The sequence below is a fragment of the Acyrthosiphon pisum genome, chromosome A2 (genome assembly GCF_005508785.2).
Source record: "Acyrthosiphon pisum isolate AL4f chromosome A2, pea_aphid_22Mar2018_4r6ur, whole genome shotgun sequence".
NCBI lineage: Eukaryota > Metazoa > Arthropoda > Insecta > Hemiptera > Aphididae > Acyrthosiphon > Acyrthosiphon pisum.
In genome coordinates, this window is record NC_042495.1 from 118,298,488 (window position 1) to 118,317,690 (window position 19,203).

The 19,203-nt window shown below is 28.3% G+C and overlaps 2 protein-coding genes across 2 annotated transcripts; both read left to right on the plus strand.

Moving 5' to 3' along the window:
• Positions 1-150: 150 nt before the first annotated feature.
• LOC100163233 (septin-1) lies at positions 151-2,237 on the plus strand (the record flags this gene model as incomplete). Its single annotated transcript, XM_008181579.1, is given in 4 exon segments — positions 151-316; positions 485-641; positions 702-783; positions 1,696-2,237. Coding segments are annotated over 4 exon segments (549 nt in total), but the record flags the coding sequence as incomplete, so codon positions are not given.
• A 5,181-nt stretch (positions 2,238-7,418) lies between these two features.
• Positions 7,419-19,203, plus strand: LOC100165309 (eukaryotic translation initiation factor 3 subunit A). Its single transcript, XM_001946475.5, has 15 exons — positions 7,419-7,592; positions 7,706-7,902; positions 7,973-8,121; positions 8,223-8,373; positions 8,438-8,638; positions 8,704-8,912; positions 10,537-10,708; positions 10,774-11,085; positions 11,574-11,759; positions 15,472-15,609; positions 15,753-15,962; positions 16,564-16,905; positions 16,965-17,179; positions 17,338-17,794; positions 18,612-19,203. Exons 1-15 carry the CDS (start codon positions 7,544-7,546, stop codon positions 18,675-18,677), a joined length of 3,054 nt encoding a protein of 1,017 aa, XP_001946510.1. The 5' UTR covers positions 7,419-7,543; the 3' UTR covers positions 18,678-19,203.

Here is a 19,203-nt window from a genome sequence, read left to right on the forward strand (position 1 = left end):
ACATACATTACTAATGTCGATAACTGCATGTACGACTCTATGGAACGAATAAATAATAACTATTCAATATCTAATTTAAATATGTGACATTGTATTATATTATTATCGACATAAACCAAGTTGGCATCGATCATATTATATGTGTTTCAGATATACCAACTGCCAGATTGCGATAGTGACGAAGATGAAGACTTCAAACAGCAGGATAAAGAGCTAAAAGCATGCTTACCGTTTGCTGTGGTCGGAAGTAACACGATTTTGGAAGTTAACGGGAAAAAAATGCGAGGAAGGCAATATGACTGGGGTGTGGTAGAAGGTAGAAAAATTTGAATACTTAATAAACCGTTTATTTACTTACATATATATACATTGTTTTTTAGAATAGTAAACACAGAGAATGTAGATAAATATATTTAACGACACACGAGTGTATGCGTATTAATGTTCATTAAACACAATGTGTGTTTATATGTTATATTTTCAGTGGATAACCCAGCCCATAGCGATTTCACCAAACTTCGGAATATGCTAATATCCACACACATGCCCGATTTAAAAGAAGTCACCGAAGATGTTCATTATGAAAATTTCCGCACGCAATTGATTTCGAAAATATCGCAGCAAGCATTCAAAGATAGAGGGTAAATAATAAAAAAAATAAAATATCATTGAATGAATAACCTATTATCGGTTTTGTGTAGAAAATTAAAAAGAGATTCGATACCAAAACTGCTACCAGCACTTGATGAAACGGATATTTTGTTAATTCAAAAAGAAGAAGAAGTAAGTTGAATTCCTATTTACATTAAAAAATTTTTAACCGGTGTGTGCAGAATAATTTAAACTCATATAAAACAGGTAGGTATGTTCAGTACTATAGGTACTGTGTTTACTACAAAATGTCTTAACATTAACAACTATCAATGTACACTATTATTGTACATAGCCACATAGGTTTCTATTAATATAGTCATACCTAAAAGGAACAATGGTCATAACTCATAAATAATAATTATTAGTGTAGTTAGGTAATATAGGTAGGTCGTAGGTAATATACGTCATTACACATAATGTTGTTGTAAACACCGTACTAAAAGAAAATACACAGTTCTGCGTAACACGAATGAAAGCTGTGATAATAAACAATTTTAAATTTTATTTATAATCAAAACTAAAAAATGTTTGAATCGATTTTTTTTTTAAAGTCAAAGTTGTCGTTTGTCATCTCTTAGAATTTAAAATATATACCTAGTCGATGTATTTTTAAATGAATAATACACATAATGTCAGGATAATATGTCAGTATGTCCCTGATTATATAGAGAGGCCTGTGTTTTTTCTTATTTATATATTAAGGGTATCGTGTTTATCAATATTTGGCTATTAGGACAATACCCATATGGCCCATCGGCCACCATGCAGTAAAAAATATTATGATTTATGTTATGTATGTAAAATACGACAACATTGTATTTAATTTATTTTTTAATAATGTGCTCTAGTAGTCTAGTGTAAACGCATGTTATAACTGATTACAGCCAATGGCTATAGTCGCCGAGGCTATTTATTTAATAATATAAAAAAAATAAATTATGTGTTCTGTAATTATTTAAAATATGGTCGATACAATTATACTGATGACAATTAATATAATTTGGCTCATTATTAAACATGGTTTTACTATCCAAAATTTAGATCCGCCGCATGCAAGACATTCTTGTTCAGATGCAAGACAAACTAAAGACCAACAACGAAAAAAGCAATCATAACCTATACCTAGCAGCTCAAAAATCACTGGAAAATGAAAACAAAAAAATTGAAAACGTGATCAACGTTTAACTTACAAGAATAAAATATTAGAGTATAATATTAAATATTGTTTACAATTTTACAACAATTTCTTATTTTTATTATAAGATCATGTTGTATTAATTTGGTGTTCAACTTTGAAAAGTATTTCTATTAATGTTTTACATTTTTTTTATAATATCTTAGTATTATTTGATTTACTGACTTTGAATTCGTTGTCGTTTTATATATAGCCATGTAAAGGATTCACTATTATTATTGTATTATAACATTTTATTATTTTCGTTTTAAACTTATCACTGTAAATTATAGTAGACGTGGTAAGAAATTAAAATTGGGACTAAAACAGTAGGTACTTCGTGGTTTAACTTTTAAGATTGTTTAGAAATGTATATATTATCATCACAAAATAAATTCTTGATTGGTTACGTTTGGATTATTGTTGATTTCAATGTTTACACGAATACACGATGTGAACACCAGTTGTATAAACAAAAGAAAGTAGTAAATTACGAACCCGTATCAAATCCTTAGAATTCTACAATGTATAGGTAGTATTTTACTACTTTATAAACATGTCATTTTTTAACTTCTAACAAAATTGAATATTCAGACATTATTTTATTATATTATCAAATAAAATAAAATAAAATTGATTTGAATGATACTCTATAAATAAATGCACTGGATATTGTTTATGAAAAAAGAAATGTATTTTTTATACGAAACGCCGTGACGTCAACCCACATATTATTATTATATGTATATTGTGAATATTGTATAATAATATTTGTCATATTTGCTTATATGTAGTTACCTATCTCAAACAATTTAACGTAATTTCGTAGTCTGAGCGGAACATGACTCGACTAATATGTTATAGCTGTAAACATATTATTTTGTGAAAAAAAACCAGCTAGGCTTCTGTCGTTTATTCTCTCCGGACAAACTATATAGATAGATACAATACTGCCAATATATTATGTACATTATATTGTATCTATTATTAATATATGCCAGTACATTATATAGGTGGAGATGATATACCTATATACATATTCCAATAGACACAATGTGTACGATCGACGAGATGAACGTACAAACACAGATGTACTTGTAAATTTATATTATTATGTTATATAATATAGGTATGTCTTGTATAGTATAGGTATATAATATAAATGTGGCGTCCTTTAAGCTGTCACAAAACCACACGTTATTATTATAAATATGTGTGTCATAATTAATTTCAATAATTAATACGAGTGATGATAAATTTTAATAGTTGACAATAATTCATTATCGTGGAGTGGAAAATAAACAGTGCAGACACATAATCACGTGTATGTAATCTAGTGTCAAATTATAATATGTACAATATAATATTATTAGTATAATATAAACGGCTGATATAGTTTAATAATAGGTATACAGTAGGTATACCTAAACCGTTACAAATTATGAAAATCGAGTGGCAACGGTTTGTAAATGAAAAAACCATTTTATTCTTTGTAGTTTATGTAGATATATCTTCCTATAGATACATACGCCAATAGGTACCTACGCCATACGGTCGTGGTCGATGGTGACTGTTTTGAATTTATTTTAGTAGATATATACAATCGCATTTCAAATGGCATTAAACAGTGAAAATTCGGAATTATGAAGAGGGTATAGGGCCCCATGGTCAATCGATATAATATGCATCTCAACCAGCAATCGTATAAATTGTCAAAAATCGTAGATGTATACGCTAAAAAGTGCAGTGATCGATTTGTTTTTCTCGTGTAGGCATAGCTTAAACTTTTTAAAGGATATCTTGCGTTTCTACTTACTCTCTATATTCGTACCAGCATCGTATAAGAGTTATTTTATACACTTTGATATTTAATACACAGAAATTAGAGTTTTGCTCGCACAACTGTATTATATAGAATAAATTTAATAATAAAGTTGTATGCAAAAAAAAAATAGAGGGAAAATATAAAAATGAACGTGTCTTACCTATATAGTAATAATAATTGCAGTCGACGATATTATGTAACGGTAATACGATCGGCCCTGTAAACGCTGGTCGATTATGTAGATCGTTCGGAAACCCTAAATTTGTAATCGTGCTCACGTGTAACGTTAAAATACCTTTAGATAAAACTCTAACATCAATATAAATACATACAACTAATGTTTAATATTTACAATTATATTATTAATTTATAATTGTCCCGTTCCATGTTACAGTGCCTAATGTATATTATATTGTAATTTGCTAGTCACCACGTGCAATTCTTTTCAAACACACGAAATAAAAAAAGAACCGATTCAATGTTGTAATTTGTAAATATCAATACCTATCAGTATAAATAATTATTAATTAGTGGTAGCAGTAGATCAAATATATTTTTGATCATATATTTACTTAGCAACATAAAATAAAAAAATTAGGTACCTAATATTATATATATGGCTATACCTATAGTTATATTGTATTTTGCGTTATTACTTAAATCTAACAAAAATAACGTTAAGTAGTTTAATTGTTGGACAATTAATGGAATTCTCAATTCAAACCTACGCGTATACCTATATGAAAGGCGAGTATGAAATCATGGCCGGATTTAGAACAAGTGCCGCCCAAGGCCCTTTGAAATATGCCGCCCCTACCCCAAGAAAAAAAATTTGTAATTATTTCTTATAAATCCATTTCATTTTAATGAAATTAGGTCAATAGTCATTATAAACAAAACAAATAATAATTATAAATCCTAATTAGGCATTATCAGTATAAATTTTTAATCTCAATCTTAAAATAATCTTAATAATCTTTAATCTTATATCTATAAATAATAATCATATAAATATTTCATGCATTTATATAATTTTTTTTTTATTTCTTACAAAATTTGCCGCCCCAAAAAATTTGCCGCCCTAGGCCCGGGCCTCACGGGACTAGGCGTAAATACGGCCCTGTATGAAATGATACCTATAGGCTATAGGTAGTAGTGTTTAAAGATTTAAAATATAGACATGATAGAGTATAAGCACCACACGGCACACACTAAAGCATTTTGTCCACGTCCAATAAAATATGGTAAACAATAAGACTATTCGTCATCAACAATACCTCCAAGTGATAAAAATTGTACCACATGAATTCACTTCTTAGTGCTTATGCTTGTATTAGTCGTATTATTGTCCGCGTAAACTTATAAATTTAACATGTACAACAGACCACCCATTCCGCCTTCACTTATATTTTTGTTGTAATAAACATCGCTTTCGTGTTTCGTCTATTAAATAGACATATACTATGGTATGAACTATGAGGTATGACGTTCAAAGTCGTAATTTCGGAATTGAATTTATTGAAATACATAAAACATGATTTAAAACATACGGTAACTATAGCTAGATAGGTACCTACTATCGCGTTCTAAAAACAGTTATTTAACTACATAATGTTTTATACTACGGTTTAAGTACCTATATAGAAGTTATTATAGGTATAGTTGACATCATTTTTAAATTAAATTTTGTTTTGCATTATAATAAAATAATAAGATAAAATTTAATATCGTAGTTTTTCTTATCTTAATAAATTGTATGACGTGCAGCGTATTATTGGTTGTCTAGAGAAAATATCTTTAGTTACATATTATGTTAGGTGTTATACTTATTAGTTATTACCATGTTAACAAGTAACAAGTAACAGCCACAATATTATGATACATATTGTTATATTGGATAGTACCTACCTACCATAATAATGTTTATTATCTATAAATTATTCCATTATTATTCTCAACTGTTTGAAAATTTGATGAGTGTGAACTGAAACAAGATTTTTAAAGTATTATAGGTACGTGTAAACAAGGACAAATTAATCATTATTTATAATAATCATTATCCCGAGAACGCAAGATGAGATAAAAATTACCATTGCATTATGAGGTACCTTCCAAAAACATATTTGGTTCTTTTTCATTTCATGCCAGTTTATGACAATGATTTTAAGTTAAAAAAATTACTATACACTCTATTGTTTATTTCAAAATAATAGCAATAATTATGTACCAAATTCTTTAATTTAGACTTCGCTATATTTAAACATGTTTTCATGCAATAGGTACTCGCAGATTAAATTTAGTCCACGTGACTTGTATTATATAAGTATTAAGTACACATAATTGATATAATATCAAACATAATATTCACGGCAATTACCCGTTTCTGCCAAAATTCAAAATGCTCGTTTCCGCCATCGCTTAACTATAATTTATCACAAGTTCCAATATAAATCCTGCTAAGAGCAGAAACTAGTACTTTTTGTTTTTTTGGTTCCGATACTCAATTATTTGATAAAAAATTTCTGGTTCTGATTCCTGTTAAAACCGTCAATAAATGGTTCCAATTATTTTTTTGTTTTAAATTTATACATTCTACCAATATCTGGTTAAATGTACACAAAATTAAAATAATAATATACCTATTTTATTTTATACCTATATAGTATAATATATAATATGCATAGGTATAAAAATAGCCATTTAAGTCTTAAGATATTTACCAATCTATACAAATATAATATTAATTTATCAAAGCACCCTTATACCTGAAAAAGAGATCACATAAGTTAAAACAAAATTAATAATCATTGAAAAATCCCAATACTTTTTTTCCATTTAAAAAATAATATTTAAGTTCCGGTTACCCCAGAATATTTAATTTTTGTCTCAGTTAGGTATTTCGGCTTTCAATATTTGGCTATAATATTCCAGATAATTTTATTTTTGGTTTGGGTCCAGTTGCTAGTTGATTCGGCTACAAGCTAGTTATACAGACTATTCACTGACCACTGTAGGTATACCTATATCATAATTCATAAACTATAGAGTGTATTATTATAAATATATTATATATACATATATAACTAAGTGCTCTGCCCCTTAAACCCCCATAGAATTGGTCGGTGAAAGAAGCGCTGACTTCGATCAGGTGTTGGTATAATAATATACGCTAACCGGGTTACACATCCTATATTAATCCTTTATTAATACCTATTTGGCTACTTTTGTTGCTACAATACCTATATGAGTGCCGTTACCGTGACAACAATGTAATATAAACATTAAACATGATGTCACAATACAATTAATGTGAAAAGAATTATTGGCCCTCGAGTTAGATGGGAAATATACTAAAATATACCTACCTATACATAGGTTATATATAAATATATTATTACACAGTCGTTTTTATATTTTTTTTAATTTACTGTAGTAATGTATTTTTCAAATATTTATTTTATACTTTGCGTACACATCATATTGTAGTAAAAATATGACATAAGATCCAGTCTTATGATATGCATTTTTTGTGTGCGACGTGTAAATTATTAATTAATATATTCCGATTTCCGATAAGTTTTGAATTTCCCGCCACGTCGTTTGCTTCGTCTGGTCGTCCGCTAAATGAAATTATTGACCGCGTAGTGCGTTGGTACCCCTGCGCTCCGTGGAAGATACAAGAGTGGCTGGCCGGTCGTCCGATCGGATTGGCGGGCGGGTGACGGTGGCGTGCGTCACCGGTTTTGGTAACCACTGATTACGATTTGCGGTATTCGACTTGTTATGCTCGACGAACGGTCACGCCACGTTTTTTCGTCCTTTCGTCTGTTGATTTCAGCGAATTTCTCTTTCAGGTTTTATGCGCCTGTGTCATTTGACGTGCCGAAACCATGTCTAGATACAGCCAGAGACCCGAGAACGCGTTAAAACGCGCCAATGGTAAGTAAACGACAAGAGCATCAGTGGCGACGGCGGCGGTCGCCGACTCGACGAAAGCCACTGCTGGAAAATCGCCCCGGCGACTAATGCACTGCTGTTGCGTGATTTTTCAGAATTCCTGGAGGTCGGACGGCCCGGCCGGGCTCTCGACACCCTGTACGAGGTGTTCAGGAACAAAAAATGGGCGTACAACTGGAGCGAGAGCGTCCTGGAACCGATCATGTTCAAGTATCTGGAGCTGTGCGTCGACCTCAAGAAGTCGCATATCGCCAAAGAGGGATTGTTCCAGTACAGGAACATGTTTCAGTCCGTAAGTAACAATGCCACTATAACTGTAGATAGATACCCAATTTTATTGTCGGCATCGGTTCTTTGTTCAGGTCAATGTCGGGTCATTGGAGAATGTCATACGCGGCTACTTGAGAAGCGCTGAAGAGCGGACAGAGGCAGCCAGAGAACAGTCACAACAGGCTGTTGTTGATATTGATGATTTGGACAATTTGGCTACGCCGGAAAGTATACTTCTAAGGTAACTTTTATTTTTGTTTTTTTAATTTAATTTGTTTGTACTCTTAGTTAGTTATATTCTGTTAAAATGTTTATTTAATTATTGCTACGTGTATTATTTAGTGCTGTTAGTGGAGAAGATGCCCAAGACCGTAGTGACAGAACAATATTAACCCCGTGGGTTAAGTTTTTGTGGGAGTCATATTGTCAATGTTTGGAACTTTTGAGAACTAATGCCCACGTGGAAACCTTATATCATGACATAGCAAAAATGGTATAAAATGTTATATACCTACAAAATATTAGTCCTTTATTATCTTTATTATTTTTTGTTATAGGCTTATCAATTTTGTTTAAAATACAATCGTAAAACAGAGTTCAGAAAGCTGTGTGATAAATTACGAAAACATCTTGAAGATATTGCCAAGTTGCCTCCTCAAACTGTTAATGTTAGCCTTTCAAACCCGGAAACACAACAATATAACTTAGAAACTCGTTTATGTCAATTAGATTATGCTATTCAGATGGAATTGTGGCAGGTAAGTTGTATATACATTTAAACGGTTCAGTACTTTTTATTAAATTATAAATTTATAAATTATAGGAAGCATACAAAGCAACTGAAGATATCCATAATTTAATGTCTTTGGCCAAGAAGTCCCCTGTTCCAAAAACTATGGCTAATTATTACCAAAAATTAGCTATGGTTTTCTGGAAAGCTGGCTATAATTTATTCCATGCTGCAGCTCTATTGAAGCTTTTCCAACTCAGCAAAGAAATGAAGAAAAATATTACTGCTGAAGAACTTCAAAAGTAAGTTTTTACATTTTGAATTAAGAAATGCATATTATTTAATAAATAAGCAAATTAATATTCAATTTGTTTTATTTTTAAAAGTCAAAAATATCTTTAATTATTATCTGCAATTTTGTATGTATGTATATTTTTTGCAAATATAAATGTCATAATTTTCTAATAAAGAATGCACATTTTCCTAAGGCGGAACTAGTTAATTTAGTTAATTTATTTTATAACTTAACTACCTAGTTCATTTTCTAGTTAGTTATAACTAATTTTTTCTGTCAATCTAAAAATAATGATATCAATTAATATTATTAATCAATTTTTTTTATTTAGTTGCGTAATACAATGATTTAAAATTATTCCTCTATTATAATATAGGCACTCAACTGAATACATGGAACGCGTGTATTAAAATATGGTCCTGATAGGATTAAACAAAATATTTAATTATTATTTAAAGAATTTGTAAGTTGCGCTATTACTATGTTACCTGGTAATTAAGATAAATGAATGAATTTTTAACCAAATTAAGTTAATATTTTTATCCTTATTTACTTTTAGAGTAAAATATGTTGTGGTTATACTGGTTATAGTTAAATATGCTAACTACCCTCAAAATAACATGTCTATAAAAGATGATATTATGTTGAATTGTGTGCTACCTACATATTTTATTGTTAAAATAAATTGTCTACTCATTCAATAAGTAACAAGTAACTTCAGTAACAACATGCTTCATCATTCATCAATAATGTTCTTACTGTATGTATAGCAGCTCTCAATTCCTGAAAAAAGCTTCAAATTAATTATTTGAATTACCTAAAAATATTCTTCTTTTAACTAACTGCCTATTTAACTAAATTTATAGGTACCTATATGTATTGCTAGGAGTAGACTTGCCTACTGTACTGTAGGATAGTAGGACCTTATACTACGTGGAGCCTTAATTAAGTGATAGCACATGACATCTTAAATCTTCTTATTCTCCACTGTAATTTTTAATAATATAATAATATAATATCATAAATTGATACTACTTGATTATATAACATTATATTATTTGGGTAATGTATTTACAGTTGGCATTATAAATTATGATTTATGGTAGATTAGGCATTATTTAATAATAAATATTATAACTTAAGTCACATATCGCCATTATATATTTAAATGGTTACACAATGAGAACAATATTATTTAACCATTCAATCTTCTTATGCAACATTTTTATCTTTATTATGAGGTTAACAATGTTTTTATATTTATAGATATTTTGGCCAGAGCCTATTTTACATGCTAAAAAAAGGATTACTTAAACATTAAATAATAATACCGATTGATTTTATCAAATTATTACAATTTATGACTATTATTGTACTATAGTTTTTTTTTATACAGAAATACTAAATTTTATTAAGAAATACAAATGCAATAGGTTTTTGTTGCTGTCAAAAAAGATAAGAATACATTAGGTACATTCATTTAATAATATAAAACAGTGTAGATCAGGTTTTGATCATCAGGATAATCAAGTACAACATTTAAATATTATGACTGCAATATAAGTAATAATATTCAGTATTTAAGGTTTGTCATTACTTGTTAATAATGATTATTTTTTATTTTTATCTAGAATGGCTTCTCGTGTTTTGTTGGCCACTTTAGCTGTACCGTTACCATCGGCTCATCCTGAATTTGATCGCTTCATTGAAACTGATAAAAGTCCTTATGAAAAAGCACAAAAACTTGCGGTTCTCCTAAGTCTTCCTGCCCCGCCTACAAGAATCTCTCTTATGAAAGAAGTTGTAAGAATTAATTGTTAATTTCATTTTGAGGAAATACATTTTTTTAATCTGTTATTATTTTATAGGTTCGTCATAATGTAGTATCTTTAGCATCTGAGGATTTGCGTAATCTTTACATGTGGCTAGAAGTAGAGTTTCAACCTTTAGAACTTTGCAAACGTGTTGAAACTGTAACTGATCCACTTATTGGTAGTGGTAGTGAATTGGAAGGATATGTTGCTCCAGTACGCGAAGTAACATTAGCGCGATTAATTCGACAACTCTCTCAAATTTATGAAACGCTTGAATATAAACGACTCTTAGAATTAGCTTCTTACTGCAAGCCCTTCCATATGGAACGTGTGTTGGTAGATTTGGTTCGTCATAATGATATGCAGGTAAATAATTATTAACTCAATATGATAAACCAACTTTAGTTATTTAAATCATATTAAAAGTTATTAATATTTTAAAGGTGTCTTGTTTGTTTCCAATATCTATATTATAAAATGTAAATTTTGAAATGAAAGCTATTTTCAATATTTACTATACTCTATACCAAATAAAAGCGCACCGGGCAGTGACCTATTTTCGTCCCGATGGCGCTCATTTCCACTTAAAGACATATGTGTTGACCCGATAGAAGGGGAAGAAGTGAGTAGAACTGGTGCGCTCTTATTTAGTACAGAGAATAGTGTATATTATTCATGTGATAATTTGAGTATGTATTTGTATGCTTGTCATAATTCAAATTTAAGAATACTATTCATATTTACTGATTGATGTTTACAGATCAACTTAAGTATTTGAACATGCTCTATATTTATAACAATTATTGTAACTTAGGTATACAAATAATAAATATTTTCTGTATTTTGAATCCAAGATTCGCATTGATCACGGAAAAGGATGCATTCAGTTTGGAATGGACTTGTCAGAATCACAACGGGAAGACAAACCAGAAGGGCCAACTCTACAAACAATGCCCAGTGAACAAATCCGTACATATCTAATTAATACTTTTAAAGTATTATCTAAATCTGCTAGTATTATCAATCCAGAAGCTAACAAGGTAAATACAAAGTATTATAATATTATTACTCTATGAAAACAGTTCTTAAATACTTACCTTTTGGTCAATAATATAATATTCAAAGAGTAAATATTGTACAACAATATTTAACATTTTAATTTAAATAAAAAATCAAATGACTTATAAAAGTTATACTTATTTGAAAAAAAAAAAACAACTAATCTAAGTGCCTAATTAAAGTTTAAACTGTTTAATAATATTGTGGTAGAAAACCAGAATAGGAATTATTGAGGTAAACTACTAACATAATCAGACGCCAGTTAGCGTCCTAAGTATCAAACAGCTACGCGTTTGACGCCATATAGCATCTAATATACATTTAAAATAAATGGTTTAAAATTCCCTACCCGTGCCTATTATTATTTAGCGTGGATTAAATGTGTGTTTTTAAATATGTATACATATATCGTTATGAGCAATTTCTTTATCTTTTTTTTTAATTTCTTTTGTTTTTACTTTTATCATACGCACTGGGTAAAAACTGCAAAAAGACATACGCAGTCTACGTGTTAAGATGATGGTCATATTAGTATTAAACAAAATTGTAACCAATAAATTAATTTTTTTTTTCATTCAAATATTATTTCTTTAAAAGCAATATAGTTTTCAATTTATATAAAATGATGAATACAATATTACTGTTGCGGATACATGATATCTCATGATTATAATATGGTAATTCTGAATTAACAGATATATTTTTTGTGTAAATGATGAATAATAAATCTTTGCGGATATCGGAATGATTTCATTGATTATACATTTGTTCTGATAACATTTATTACATACAAATAATAATTCTTAAAAAACCTTATGGGTAGTTTCAATTTATATAAAATGATGAATACAATATTACTGTTGCGGATACATGATATCTCATGATTATAATATGGTAATTCTGAATTAACAGATATTTTTTTTGTGTAAATGATGAATAATAAATCTTTGCGGATATCGGAATGATTTCATTGATTATACATTTGTTCTGATAACATTTATTACATACAAATAATAATTCTTAAAAAACCTTATGGGTAGTTTCAATTTATATAAAATGATGAATACAATATTACTGTTGCGGATACATGATATCTCATGATTATAATATGGTAATTCTGAATTAACAGATATTTTTTTTGTGTAAATGATGAATAATAAATCTTTGCGGATATCGGAATGATTTCATTGATTATACATTTGTTCTGATAACATTTATTACATACAAATAATAATTCTTAAAAAACCTTATTGATAGTTTCAATTTATATAAAATGATAAATACAATATTACTGTTGCGGATACATGATATCTCATGATTATAATATGGTAATTCTGAATTAACAGATATTTTTTTTGTGTAAATGATGAATAATAAATCTTTGCGGATATCGGAATGATTTCATTGATTATACATTTGTTCTGATAACATTTATTACATACAAATAATAATTCTTAAAAAACCTTATTGATAGTTTCAATTTATATAAAATGATAAATACAATATTACTGTTGCGGATACATCATATCTCATGATTATAATATGGTAATTCTGAATTAACAGATATTTTTTTTGTGTAAATGATGAATAATAAATCTTTGCGGATATCGGAATGATTTCATTGATTATACATTTGTTCTGATAACATTTATTACATACAAATAATAATTCTAAAAAAACCTTATGGGTAGTTTCAATTTATATAAAATGATGAATACAATATTACTGTTGCGGATACATGATATCTCATGATTATAATATGGTAATTCTGAATTAACAGATATTTTTTTTTGTGTAAATGATAAATAATAAATCTTTGCGGATATCGGAATGATTTCATTGATTATACATTTGTTCTGATAACATTTATTACATACAAATAATAATTCTTAAAAAACCTTATGGGTAGTTTCAATTTATATAAAATGATGAATACAATATTACTGTTGCGGATACATAATATCTCATGATTATAATATGGTAATTCTGAATTAACAGATATTTTTTTTGTGTAAATGATAAATAATAAATCTTTGCGGATATCGGAATGATTTCATTGATTATACATTTGTTCTGATAACATTTATTACATACAAATAATAATTCTTAAAAAACCTTATGGGTAGTTTCAATTTATATAAAATGATGAATACAATATTACTGTTGCGGATACATGATATCTCATGATTATAATATGGTAATTCTGAATTAACAGATATTTTTTTTGTGTAAATGATGAATAATAAATCTTTGCGGATATCGGAATGATTTCATTGATTATACATTTGTTCTGATAACATTTATTACATACAAATAATAATTCTTAAAAAACCTTATTGATAGTTTCAATTTATATAAAATGATGAATACAATATTACTGTTGCGGATACATGATATCTCATGATTATAATATGGTAATTCTGAATTAACAGATATTTTTTTTGTGTAAATGATGAATAATAAATCTTTGCGGATATCGGAATGATTTCATTGATTATACATTTGTTCTGATAACATGTATTACATACAAATAATAATTCTTAAAAAACCTTATGGGTAGATTCAATTTATATAAAATGATGAATACAATATTACTGTTGCGGATACATGATATCTCATGATTATAATATGGTAATTCTGAATTAACAGATATTTTTTTTGTGTAAATGATGAATAATAAATCTTTGCGGATATCGGAATGATTTCATTGATTATAATTTTATTCTGATAACATGATTTGTATACAAAATCCAAGTCCACTTCTTTAAAAGAACTATTTTAAAATTGTGTAAATAATGAATAATGTAGCTGTTGTAGATACATACATTCTTGATATCTTGATTTCAATATTGTTAGTAATTTTGTACTTACTGTTACTTTTTATTTATTTTTTTATACAAATCACCAGTTAATCATTCACTGTAGAGAATATAGTGAAATACAACACATAATAAAATATATTTTATAATTGTGTAGTCAAAATTTAAATTTAAAAAAATCTTTGGGGATATTGGAATGATTTATTTATTATACTTCATATTATGTTAAATAGTGTCAATCAATTTATGGTATCATCTGGTTTGAATAAGATTATTGTACAAATAGCTAAACATCTTTCTAAATATTTTTAAAATTGCATTGTGTTTAAATATTAAATAATAACGAGACCTCTTCTAAAGTCATTGAATTGGCAACTTCAAAGAACACTGTATATTGAATATATATTAGTAAGTTTTTTTTGACTTAATATTATAGTGTCTTCAGACATAATTGTAAATCCAATACATTCATCACTCAGCTCTAAAACTAAATAGTTAAAATTTAATTAATTAGATAAGTAATTTTACTGTAGAGGATATATGATATCTTATGATTTAAATATAGTAATTCTGAACAAACTGATACTTTTTAATATTTTTTTCGGTCTAAATAAAGAATAATAAATATTTGTGGATATCTGAATGATTTTATTGATTGTACATTTAATCTGATGACATGAATTTAATCGTATAGGAAGTTTAAATTCAATTTCTTAAAAACTATTCATTTTAAATTGTATTTATAACACAATATTAATTTATATTTATAATAAATATGATGAATATAATATTACTGTTAACAAAAATGTCGAATGGCAGAATTGTAATAAATTTTTTAAAAACATTCTTTTTAATTGTTAAATTTATGTTTTAGGATGAATGCAAACAAATTCACCAATCTCTAATTAGACATCATCACGAAACCAAAGATAAAGAACATCAAAGAATATTGGCCCGCCACAAAATAATTGAAGATCGTAAAGAATACTTAGAAAGACTGAATACCGTTCGAGTAAGTATACATTTTTAATTAAATTGTACATACAATTAAGTGTAGAGTATGAAGCTAATAAACTATAAAACATTTCATTCATTATTTAGTTGTGATAATGTAGTACCAAGTGTAGTACCTAAATCTTTTATTTTTGAATGTAGGAAGAAGAAGAAGCTCGTCGGGCAGAAGAAATTGCTAGAGCTGCTGCTGCTGCTGAAGCGAGACGATTAGATGCTGAACGTGAAGAAAGAGAAAAAAGACGCCAGGAATCTGAGTTACAAGCTATCAAGGATAGGAATTTCAAAGAAAAAATGCAACAAATCTCTTTAACAGCTCATGGTCAAAAAGTTTTAAAAAAACTGAATGAAGATGTTAGTTTTTTAAAATTTAGTATAGCCTTATTTTTCATAGGTTTCGATTGAAATTTATATATTATTTATTTATTAAGCTTCTATAACAATATCAATATCCCAAACTTTTTTCGTAAATTTAGAAATTTATCCAAATTGAAATTATTTAGTGGCAGTGTTGGGTATTCTCTGGTTACCAAAAACCAACTGATTTTAACGCCAAAGAATTTGTACAATATATTTTTAAAACAATTTGTTCAAGTTATCGACAATTCAGAATATTTGTATTTATTATAATTGATACGTAATTTTTTTTCTTTATTGCACATTCAATATTGCACAAAACAAAACGATTTCAATGTTCTAAAATATATTGTTAAAGAAACCTTATGTTTATTATATTAAAAAACTTTTAAGAATTTTGTGAGATTACTTTACTACTATGTTCATTATGCTGATTGGCAGATTATTTTTTATTTATCCATAATTTTAACTTTTCATACTCTTCAATGTATATGGGTATTTCACAATTACATTTTATTAATGTTTTGTTAGTCAATAGATAATATATTCTTACATAAAACTTAGTCTTTGTATAATGTTAAAAACAAATTTTTATTAGGCCTTGAAAAATATGGATGCTGATGAAATTGCTGCTAAAGAAGCTGAAGAATTGGCAAAAGAACGAGCAGAATTGGTTCAAAAATTGAAAAATCGCAGAAAACAAATGGATTATTTTGAAAGAGCAAAGAGAATAGAAGAAATCCCCTTATTAGAACAGGCATGGAAAGAAAAACAAGTTCACGATAAAAAGTTTTGGGAACATCAAGAAGCTGAACGTATTCAGTTAGCAAATCAGGAGCGGAAATTAGCAGAACAAAACCGGGAAAGGTTGGCTAGAATGAAACCAGACATGGATATATTCTTAGGAGAAATGAAAGAGCGCCGCACAGCTGAGTTCCAGGTATGAAATGTTGTATGTTTTAATTATTATCTTATACCTATATTAATTATATTATTTAGGCCAAATTGGTGGTGTTTGAAGAAGAGTTGATAAATATTCGTAAGGAAAGGTTGGCATTAAGGAAAGAAGAAAGGAAAATAGCATTGATTAAACAGCGGGAAGAAGAAAAGAGGCGTAAAGAAGAAGAAGAATGGTTGCGTAAAGAAGAAGAAAAGAAGAAAAAAGAAGAGGAAGAAAAAAAGAAAAAAGACGAAGAAGAGCGTTTGGCTAATTTGTAAGTATCAACCATATTCATTTGTAGAAACTCATTATTAAAATATATAATGATATTTACATAAATGTATGCACATTCCATATAAATAAAACTTAAAACATTTAAATAATTATTGGAGAAAAAATATTTTTATTGTGTATGTTTTTTTTTTCCATTAGGGCTCGTCAAGAACAACTTGAAAGACAAGCTGAGATTCAACGTAAAAAAGAAGAAGAAATACAGAGGAAATTGGAAGAGAAGAATAAGTTGCTTTCTTCATCAACAACCTCGGCATCGGCTTCCTGGAGAAATTTGGACAAGGCCAAAGAAGATACAAAATTATTTAGCTCTAACCGAGACAATAAAGATAGAAGGGAAGGAGGATTTGGGCGTACTAGGGATGAAGGTCCACCGCCTGAACGTCGATCCATGTTTAGTAATAATAGAGGCAATGAAGAACGCAAAGGAGTATTTTCAAGAGATAATGACCGTGGTGGTTGGAGTCGTGGCGGAGGTGCCAGTACTACTGGTGGTGCCTTTGATAAAAATTTCAAAGATGCCCCAAGAGATGGAGCCCGCTCAGCTTTTGACAGGGATACACCTAGAAAGCGAGATATACCTTCGTCCAATGATCAAGTAAATTAATACTCTGAATTTAGTAAACACATTAATTTATACCAAGGCTTTGCACCCAAACGATTTATTCGGGTTATGGTTTTGGGTGCTTCAAATAAAAATAGAGGTTGTGGTTTCAGGTTTTCTTCATTTTAAAGAATATGGGTTTTGTTTAGCAGTTTATTTATTCGGGTTATGGGTTATTTAAAATCAAGTAATATATCAATTTTGTTGTGCGTAAAGTGTTAAATTTGATTAAGCAAAGTATAAAGTTATACAATCAACTTTTCAGTACTAATGTCTAATACAGTAGTGACACACGTAATATAATTTAAAATTGTATAATATTAAATATTAAATGTTTTAACAACAAAGTATTATATAGTAATAAAGAAAAAAACATACACAAGACAATTTTCACTACGGACATAATAATATTATATTAAAAATTTAAAAATAACACAATTCAAAACAATCAAAACAATTTATTAGTTGTATTACACTTGTCACATGTAACCAGCGTTCACAATTATGAAAAACTGAATTCTCCATGAAATATATATACACATACAAATTCATATGTCACTTGAAAATGTAATATTTTTTTATACGGTTTATGGGTTAAAACCCGAATTTAATTTCGGTTTTGGGTGTTTCAGGTTATACGTTATCAAAATCAATCGGGTTATATGGGTTTACGGTTTCGATAATTTTTAAGGGTTTTGGCTATACGGGCTAAACGGGTGCAAAGCCTTGATTTATACTAATGAATATTAAATATTATACTAACAATATTCTATATTTGTAATTAAAATATTAAATGCTTTATCATTTACAGGGTGGAGGAAATTCATGGCGTACCAGTCGCGCTCAAGACTCTGAGGATAAACGAAAGGCCAAGTGATTTTAAAATGACTGTTTATGAAATTATTCGTCTTCTTTTTTTTCTAAATCTGATATATTCATATTTATAATTATTTTCTTATTATTTAAATGTAGAACTTTTGGGCTACCGTCATGTTTTTTTATCTTAACAATTACAAATAATTATATATATTGCATAAAATAATGATAAATACATTTATGTATGACATTCATATAGCTACATAAATAAACATAATATATTAGATTTAATTGTGTGTGGTAATACCATGTATTATATAATATAATGTGTTTATGTTACATTGAGAATGTACAATTTGTAACATTAATGTTTTTGATGTTTGATTTTGTGATTTCATATCATCAAATTTACTAGTTTTACTCAATAGGTTGAATGTTTATGTGTGTTTGCCTGTAGAGTGTAGGGGGAATAAAGTCAACAACCCGCCATGCATTAATTTGGTCTTAAATACTCTGAATTAATTTTCTTTTTAGACCTTATATGATAATTATTTTATTAAAATTTGCACCGATTTTTTGTTAGCTTA